The 9,504-nt window shown below is 50.1% G+C and overlaps 1 protein-coding gene across 5 annotated transcripts in view; it reads right to left on the bottom strand.

The window, feature by feature from the left end:
- Window positions 1-737: 737 nt before the first annotated feature.
- SCN4A (sodium voltage-gated channel alpha subunit 4) overlaps window positions 738-9,504 on the bottom strand; it is a 44,287-nt gene continuing 35,520 nt past the window's right edge. For all 5 annotated transcript variants that reach the window (XM_065039786.1, XM_065039785.1, XM_065039784.1 and 2 more), the window contains exons 19-26: window positions 9,311-9,484; window positions 8,641-8,763; window positions 8,111-8,389; window positions 6,888-6,941; window positions 5,453-5,590; window positions 5,101-5,205; window positions 4,121-4,391; window positions 738-3,672 (exon numbers count right to left, since the gene is read on the bottom strand). In XM_065039786.1, the coding sequence (XP_064895858.1) occupies window positions 2,480-3,672; window positions 4,121-4,391; window positions 5,101-5,205; window positions 5,453-5,590; window positions 6,888-6,941; window positions 8,111-8,389; window positions 8,641-8,763; window positions 9,311-9,484 (2,337 nt within the window). In that variant the 3' untranslated portion in view covers window positions 738-2,479. The remainder of the gene's footprint in view (window positions 3,673-4,120; window positions 4,392-5,100; window positions 5,206-5,452; window positions 5,591-6,887; window positions 6,942-8,110; window positions 8,390-8,640; window positions 8,764-9,310; window positions 9,485-9,504) is intronic.

Here is a 9,504-nt window from a genome sequence, read left to right as displayed (position 1 = left end):
AGAAGCTCCAGGGAGACCTTAATGCGGCCTTTCCAGACTTAAAAGGGGCTGAGAAGAAAGAAGAAAGATGGGGACAGACTTTTGAGCAGGGCCGGTTGTGGTAGGACAAGGGGTGATGGTTTGAAACTAAAGGAGGGAGATTCAGACTGGCCATGAGGAAGGAATTGTTGCCCTGAGGGTGGTGAGAGCCTGGCCCAGGTTGGCCAGAGAGGGGGTAGATGAACCATCCCTGGAGACATCCCAGGCCAGGCTGGACGGGGCTCTGAGCAACCTGAGCTGGTGAAGATGTCCCTGCTCATGGCAGGGGGGGCACTGGAGGAGCTGGGAAGGTCCTTTCCACCCATACTATTCTATGACCCTCAGAGCCTAGTGTGGGGCAGTTTGGGGGGCTGCATCTCCCCCAAACCCACCTGTCTCCTTGGCTGACCCTGCAGCAACATCTCCTATTGCTCCTGTAGTTGGGGGTCATTGCCGTGAGGCACTAAAGGCTCCAAGAGACTTGTCCAGGAGCAGAGCAGAAGCTCTGGGATCTTGTCTGGGTTGGATGTACCAGGGGGAACCAGCCCAGGGGGTCTCTTGTGCATGATGAGACCACCATGTCCTGCTGAGGATGGCAGGTCCAACCAAGACCACACACAGGGGCAATGAGCAATGAGATGGGGCATTTACACGTCCCATGGTCAGAGAAAACATTTCTCCCTCCAACACACCCCAAGGCATTCGATATCGTAATAATAGACGATTTACAGTTGTTTATTTTAAGAAATGTACAAAGAAAAATGGCTTTAGCTCACAGAAATCCCGCTCTTTGACATCTTTTTCCCATCACCAGCGACACGTACGTACAAGCAGCATCGATTGTGAACCACAATCCGGGCTGGAAACCGCTGTGCCGTGGATGCTTCCCACGGAACGGCTTCTAAAGCAGCTTGGAAATGAAAGCACGAGGCTATGGGACGAGCAGAGCGACCCTGACTCTGCCGCCCACCCGGTGACACGTGGGTGCAAACCAGCTCAGCACCGCATCCGTAATGGCTCGGCACCAAAACCAGCCCAAGGAAAAATATATATAATAATAATAATAATAATAATAATAAAAAAAGACAGACCTTTGGCTTCAAGAAGCAGCCCTTGTTTTAACTGGAAGACGTTTTGGTTCATGTTTGGTTTGATCTCAAGAGGTTTGATTTCCCCTCCTTTTGAAGGCAGAAAGCAACCCGGAGATGAACTCAGGGCCTTTTGCACATTTTTAAAAGTTTAATTTCCCTTTGCCCACCTGGGTAAAGAGGATTAAAACCTTTTCTCCCCCGGGAAAACCCTCCTGTTGTGGGGGGTTTGGTGGTGAGGACCTGCCTGGCCCCACCAGGTTCTGCAGAGACCCAGCACATGCACCAGCTCATCCCCACAGGAAGGATGCTCAGCCCCCCAATTTGGGGATTTACACCCCATGGCATTAAAACCCACTCAGTGATGGGGGGCAATGGTATTTAAGGGATCCCATTGAAGCAGCAAATTGTATGTACTGTTCAAACACTCCAGTCCCCAGGGATGCGCCTCATTAATTAATTAACCCACAGCCCCCAGTGGGACATTTCCATTTGCTACAGGGCTTGAAAAAAAAACCCTAAAAGTGGTTTTGTCACAGGGATCGGGGATTTTTGGAGGAGGTTTTACAAACTCTACCTTTGTCCATTGCTTTCCTGCCACAAAATCTGGATGAAACGGGAAAACAGAGAAGAAGCTTGGATATAAATATAAATACCCTTTACATTCGTACCATAGAGACCTGAATGATTTATGATTCCAATGCATATTCAGAGACCTTTGAAACCTGATATTTAACCCTGAGAACATATCTGCAGATGCTTTGTTTTGGCTATGCAAACCAATATTTAAGACATAATTGCACTTTCTTTGTATATAACAAAAAAATAATCCATAAAGCTTATTCAAATATTCAAAAGAAAGGTGCTACTTTAAGACATTGGAGATTTTTGTTCACAAAACCTTGTATTTTCTGTAATTATTCTTAATACTATTTCACATGGCTCATCTTCCACTGGCTACTTGGCTGCACTCTGGAAGAATAATATACAGGAAAATCTCTTAATTGTGAAATAACATTAATAAATAATTACTTTAAGTAAAAGGACAGCCGTTCTCATTTGTTAATGTCTGAAAGACATCGTTACCATGATGAGATCATTTCAAAACTAAAATGTTTCTCCTTCGCCAACAACAGATAGATTTCACATTTAATTCTCATAAGAAAAAGAATATTGAACTCTTTGCAAGTGCAGCGAGCTGTAAAACCCAAGATCAGTGAGAGATCCTGCTTCAAAGTTAAGGTGTCTGCTTGAATTATCTGAAATTAGCTCAATATCTAAGATCTACTGATCTGTGTATGGAAGAGCTCTAGAAAAGGAGATATAAATAAAGTCTTTTCCGGCTGGGCAAGAGATGGAATCTTCTCCTTGTGTTATACCAGCGACTCCTTCACAACACGTTCCTTACCCCGTGTTTTTGCTTCGCCAGGAGCATCGCGAGTCTCTGAGCCAGCAACGGGTGCAAGACCAAAGGCAGGGGCTGTCCCCACGTCTGTCCCACTGTTCCCATAAATCTCCTGCATTTTGGTGGCGATCAGACCTTCCTTCTCGGGCGCATCCTCCTTCAGGGTGTCCTCGTCCTTGCTGTGCCGGTACATGTAGGACGCCTGCTTCACCGAGCGCCTCAGGAGGTACCTCCGGAAAGCCCTCTGGATTTTTGTGGCGCAGACCTCTTCGTGTTTCCTCTTCAGAGTGGTGGTGATGGGTTCATAGGAAACCTTGGAGGGGTTCGCGGCCATGAACTTCTCCTCCATGGTGGCCTTCAAGGCGTCCATCTCTCCTGAGTCTCCCAGCACCTCCTTAGTCAGGGCAAAGAGGATATCCAGGCAGTGGATTTTGTCCCCAGCAACCATTGGTAGATCCATGGTGATGAGCTTGATCTTGTTCGGCTTGGGAATTTTGAGTGGCTCCTGTAAGGTGTCTACAAAGTCAGACAAGGTGCTGTATGCGATAAACTGGGTGGCGTCTGGGTCAAACTTCTCCCAGGTCTCATAAAACATTTCGAAATCATCTTCACAAAGAGGTTCGCTGCTCTCCTCTGTGGCCACATTGAAGTTCTCCAGGATGATGGCAATGTACATGTTCACCACGATGAGAAAGGAGATGATGATGTAGCTGCAGAAGAAGAAGATGCCGATGGATGGATTGCCACAGTCCCCTTTTATAGAACTGCCAGGGTTTTCCAGCTCAGGGTCGCAGTCGGGGGGACCACTGTTCAGGATTGGGTTGAGGAGGCCATCCCATCCAGCTGACGTTGTGATCTGGAAGAGGCAGATGATGCTGTTCCCAAAAGTTTCAAAGTTGAAGATGTCATCGATCCCTGACTCTTTCTTTACATAGGCGAAGTTGGACATCCCGAAGATGGAGTAGATGAACATGACGAGGAAAAGCAGGAGACCAATGTTGAACAGGGCAGGCAGGGACATCATCAGAGCAAACAGGAGGGTCCGGATGCCTTTTGCCCCCCGGATCAGCCGGAGGACACGGCCAATCCTTGCCAGCCTGATGACCCTGAAGAGGGTGGGTGATACGAAGTACTTCTCTATGATGTCCGAGAGGACGATACCTGTGAAGGAATGAAAAAGAGGTGAGTTTGCCATGCTCTACAGCCAATGTAGGGAGGTGAGGTGGAGCTACTCCATCTGGTAGGTCTGGGGGGACACAGGCAGGTGAGGCCACCCCCGATGTCACACAGCGCTCTTCTCTGCTGGTGGCAAAGGGGACGTGTTCCAAAACATCTCTGAGCACAGACTCAAAGGTTTAATACCACCTGTTCTGTGTCAGCAGAGACAGAGACAAGGGCAACCCAACACCAAGGAGTGGGACAGAATTCCAGCCCCTCACCCTGCCCGGTGGCCTTACGTCTGTCTCATCCTGTTGGCTTGGCCCTGCTCAAAGGGTGGGTGTAAGAGGGTGGCCAGTGACAGCTTGCTGGCTGTGGACTGGCCAAACCATTTCCACCTTTTATTATCCTATGGGACCCCTGAGGAATCAGTGGAACCAGCAGGACTCACCTAAGATGGAGAGGATGACCACCACAAAGTCAAAGATGTTCCAGCCGATAGTGAAGTAGTAGTAGCGCAAGGCAAACATTTTGAGCACACACTCTCCAGTGAAGATGACAATGAAGACCAGGTTGATCTTGTAGAGAATAGATGTTTTGAGTTCGCTCTGATCATCCGTTTCCACCATCATGGTCACCATGTTAAGGCAAATCAGGATCATGATGGTTATGTCAAACACCTGCTTCGTAACAAAGTCAAACACCATCCCTTGAAACTTGTTCTGCCATCAGGGTCATGTAGGTGATGATGGAGAACCAGAGGTGAGGTGGAAACATGGGACAGACACACACAAAACAAACACAACAGAAAAAGAAGAAACTGTATTTAAAAAAGTGCAGGAAACCTCAGGTTTGTGGTCACTACACGTTTCATGGCCACAAAAGCTATGGAAGAAGAATACCCAGCACCTTGTGGGATGGAACCCTCCTGGTAACACCATGGCCAGGAGGTGTGGGCACAGGGGACAGTTGGTTTCTCACCACATCCACGGCTAATGCATCAGGGCAAAAATAAACACGTGGGAAAAGGCCTCACTTGGCTGGGCTATCAAAACAAAACCTGTCCAACTGCACGTGTATTGGTGATGTCCCCTCTAGGGGTGTTGAAAACTGAGCTTTCCCTGAGAAACTCCCTCTGTGAGAGGAGCTGAGATAGGAGAAAACCCTAATCCCTGAAAAAGGGATCTCCAACTTGTCCTTTACAGCAGACCCAGGGATGAAGAGCAGATCCAAAGGATGTGGCCTGATGGGAACCTCTTCTGAAGCCCCAGCTCCTATCAAGATCCTGTCTGAAAAGCAGCAATGGGGAGCCAGGATTTGGCTCCTTGCCCTGGTAAATGCTCTTCCCTGGAGCCAACTCATTCACTTTGGGACAGCTGGTGGCTTGAAGTGCTCCCCATGCTGTACTCCAAGGTGATGAACCCAACATACCGATGGCCTGGGGATGGGCTTCTGGGGTTTCTTGGAGCCGAGCTTCTTCATGGCGTTGTAGTATTTCTTCTGCTCTTCCGTCATGAAGATGTCTTTGCCTCCAAAGTATAAAGGAAATCAGCTCTGTTAGTCTTGGGAACTCACCTCTTCCCACCAAACGTCTCTGACCGTGTTCCGTCCCACCAAGCACCTCTGACAGTGCTCCTTCCCACCAAGCACCTCCAGCCAAGCTTCTACCAGGTTTTGTGAAACCTTTTGTGAACCCTTCTTACCCTTTTTTGCCCTTTTTCCCTCCATCCCAGACCAGTGTCCCAGGATGCAGTAACAGCTGCAGGACCCAGAAAATACTTATCTTTTTCTTCTGCTGGTTGAAGTTGTCGATGATGACGCCAATGAAGAGGTTCAGGGTGAAGAAGGCACCGAAGATGATGAAGATGACAAAGTAGATGTACATGTAGAGGTTGATCTCATACTGTGGCTGCTCTTCAATCTGACCGGGAGAGATGGGAAACGTGAGAAAGTGTGTCCCCGAGCACCCCCAGATGAGGGGTCACTGTGTCCAGGCAAAGCTGTGGGGTGATTGCTCCAAAACCTTTGGCAGATGTTGTGTGGGTTCGGTGGCAGCAGCCATGGGATGGGACATCCACATGAGACTGGCTGGGGGACAAGGATGTGCTGACCCCCAATCCCACAGCACAGGCAGGGGAACAGGAAAGGATGCACAGATGCAGCGATTTCAACAAGCAAACTTGTGTTTCTTCCCCGAAATGAGCTTTCCAAAGGCTGAAATATAGCCAGAAGTGAAAGGAGTTTCAGTTTGTGCCACGCCAGCGCACGGGGGTGGCACAGCCTGGCAGCTCATCAAGGGACACCAATTAATCCTGTTCTATACTTGTTTGGAGGCATCCCAAGGTGTCACAACCGGCTTTCCCCACGTCAAGGAAAACTCTTGGCAGAAGAGGGTGGATTTTCTCCCAAAACAGCTCTGCCCCAGGTGTTTGGGGAGGCAGGAGCCCAAGCCATGTTCAAAAGGCCTTGGAAGCTGTGCAGCTGCAGCTGGGCCACGAGAAGTGGCTGTTTCTGATGCTAAAAAGGGCAATGAAACCAAAACATGCAGGCCCGTGGGTGTGGGGGACCGGCCCCAGAAGTGGGGCTCGTGCAAGCTTGCTTGGTCAGAGGAAGGTGGGACACCCCTCCTGTTGCCTGGACTCATGGTGGTCTACACACATGGGGTGGTGCAGGGACACTTTTTGGGATGGATCACAGTAGGAACAGTCTCTGCAGAAAGCCCTTCAAAAATATTAATGTTTTTAATAATCCCTTTAACCCAAAGGTTAAATGCTGGCCGCTCTGTTTTAATAACTGTTTTATTGCTCAAGGCAAGCCAGGCCAGGTGTTTAAAAGACACATAGGTGAGGTTCTCAGGGTTTAGTGCCAGTGTTGGGTTAACAGTTGGACCTGGTGATCCTGAGGGGCTTTTCCAACCAAAATTATTCACTGACAACTACACAAGGGGTGATGGTTTGAAACTAAAGGAGGGAGATTCAGGCTGGACATGAAGAAGGAATTGTTGTCCTTGAGGGTGCTGAGAGCCTGGCCCAGGTTGGCCAGAGAGGTGGTGGATGAACCATCCCTGGAGACATCCCAGGCCAGGCTGGACGGGGCTCTGAGCAACCTGAGCTGGTGAAGATGTCCCTGCTCGTGGCAGGGGGGGCACTAGGGAAGCTGGGAACGTCCCTCCAACCCAAACCTTTCAGGTTGTGAGACATCCCTGCTTGTCCCCTCACCTCGCGCGAGTCCACGGCAGCGTACATGATGTCCATCCAGCCCTTGAAGGTTGCCTGTGGGGACAGTGGAGAAGAGCAGATTCAGTGGGAGGTATTTGGGGTGAGGAAAGGAGGGCGACGGGTGCGTGTTTGTGGTTTTAGCTCTGAGGACACCTGCTCAGCCCAGAGTTACAGCTTCTCTGTGGGAATGGCAGGAGAGGGACCATGTGCTGAATCACAAGAAAAATGCCCTGATGCAGAGATACCAAGATTTGCACGTGCACACACAAGCTTCGTTCTGGGGCTGAAGTTGCCAGTGACTTCCCAAAACGCTGCTGCAAACCAGGCTGGGAAAAGAGGCAACCAACTCTTTTATCCTCAGAAAATAAAGTGCTTTTTCCCCACGGCAGAGCTGTGCCGGGGCCGGCTGCTCCCAACCCGTGCCATCTCAACAGCTCTGACTCCTCTGTCACTGGATCTCCATCCTCGTGGCATGTGTGTGAGCACATCACATCTTTTACAGGCTTTTGCTGCTGATTTGTTAAACAAAAAGCCTGAACATCTTGTTTCCTGGACCTGATGGAACAACAAATGTGAAGAGGAAGCTGAATTTCAAACTGGTTAATTGATTTAGATTGTGCGCTCTGATTCTGCCACTGCAGGTTCCTGTGGATCTGATGAGAGGAACCCCAGCCCACCCAAGAGCAGAGCCCACACCTATATTCTTGTGAAAACTGCGGTGAGCAGTTTCCCTTCTTCTCGCTCGGCTCAGCTGTGGTGGGTGCAACAGCAGCTCGACCGTGTTCGCCCACTGCCCTGTGGCGGACACACAACTTTTTCCAACCGTCATCATCCCCGTGCAAAACTCTTGCAGCCCATGATGAGAGCAGACCTGACTTTCTGAACAGGTGGGGGGAAAAGAGTGTGCGTCCCCTCCTCTCTTCGGCATCCCCTGCTTTGCAGAGGAGTTCTCGCAGTTCCAGGTTTCGTGCTGCCTACACTATCCATACCAGCTCCCTGGTGACCTTCCCCTCCCATCTTCTACCCTCTCGCTTTCCTTTTAGCTTTGCAGCTTGTTTGTTTTTTTTTTTTTTTGTGTTAAACACCCATTTCAGAGCTAAGAAGCAGCCAAGCGGCCCTGTCTGGGTACCAGGGCTGCGTCTTGCATCATCCCTGATGCTAATCACACTGCTCTTCTACAGCAATTCATGCCTTGGAGGGATGGCAGCCGCTTTAGTACGTACCACCTGCAGCAAGGAGAGGTATCCCAAGCCCACGTTGTCAAAGTTGACCTTGACGTTGACCCATCTGACCTCGTTGGTGTGGAGGAGGGCCATGCAGTCACTCTTGTTGTTGACCACGGTGATGTCGAAGAGCTCGCCCGTGGTGGTGTTGACGCATCGGTAGTACTTCCCCGCAAAGAGGTTCACCCCCATGATGCTGAATATCAGCCAGAAGATGAGGCAGACCAGCAGGACGTTCATGATGGAGGGGATGGCACCCAGCAAGGCGTTCACCACCACCTGCAAGGGGAGAATAGACCTTGGAGGACCTGGGTGGGGAACTAGGTTGGCAATGATGTGACCTTCATGTCTTTATGCCCCAGCAGCACCAAGTGGGTTCAAACTGGACGAAAGGTACCTTAGCATCCATCCCACCAATCTGGACACCCCTGAAAACAATTTTGGGATGGGTTCCCAATGGAGGTGACAGCTGAATGGTGCCACGTTGCAAGGTCGTGTCACAACCAGCAGCAGCCAGGGGAGGCACCTACCCTCATGCCTTCAAATCTGGAGAGGGCGCGCAGTGGTCTCAGAGCCCTCAGTGTCCGCAGGGACTTGATTGCTCCCAGCTCGGAGTATCCCAGCCAGTTTGCTGTCAGGCTGATGATGGAAACCTGGAAGGAGCAGCCCAAGGGATTAGTGGCGTCTCAGACGGAAACACAACTGAACTACGTCCCTGCAGCTCTTGCCTGTCCCTCTTTCCCCAGCACTTCCTTGGGCTGGTGGTTATTGTCTTGTCTTGAGACACAGGGACAGGCATTGAGCCCTTGGGTCCCTGGTGACCAGGGACCTGAAGAATGTCCCTGTCTGTTGGGTATGAGGCTGGAGGTGACAGGGGATGCAGAAATACTGGACAGGTGGGATAGTAAGTTGTGTTACAGAGCATTTGGGAGACCCTATTGCTCTTCACATCTCTACTGGGGTCTGGGAGAACAGCGTGGGCTTGTTCTTGGCTTGAGCATAAGACAGAAAGGGTTTGAAATGGTTTCTGCAACCAGGGAAAGAATTGGCCGTAATAGTGGAGAACCACTATTTTAAGCAAAGGTCTAAGCCCTCATTCCACAGCCACCCTGTTGTCCTTTAAAATACAACATGGATTCTTTTGCAATACCCTGCTACAAACCCCTAATGCTCCCAAACTTCTCATCAGCCAACACTCACATCGACGATGAGGAAATCCAGCCAGCACCACGCGTTGGTGAAGTACACCTTGAAGCCGTAGGCCACCCACTTGAGCAACATCTCGATGACAAAGATGTAGGAGAAGACTTTGTCGGCATACTCCAGGATGGTGCGTATCACCTTGCGTTGTTCGATGTAGATGTCCTCAAAAGCCTGGAAGAGGTGTGGAGCTA

The sequence above is a fragment of the Columba livia genome, chromosome 23 (assembly GCF_036013475.1).
Source record: "Columba livia isolate bColLiv1 breed racing homer chromosome 23, bColLiv1.pat.W.v2, whole genome shotgun sequence".
Classification (NCBI taxonomy): domain Eukaryota; kingdom Metazoa; phylum Chordata; class Aves; order Columbiformes; family Columbidae; genus Columba; species Columba livia.
The sequence above is the reverse complement of the archived record's forward strand: the minus strand, read 5'-3'. Positions and strand labels throughout refer to the sequence as shown.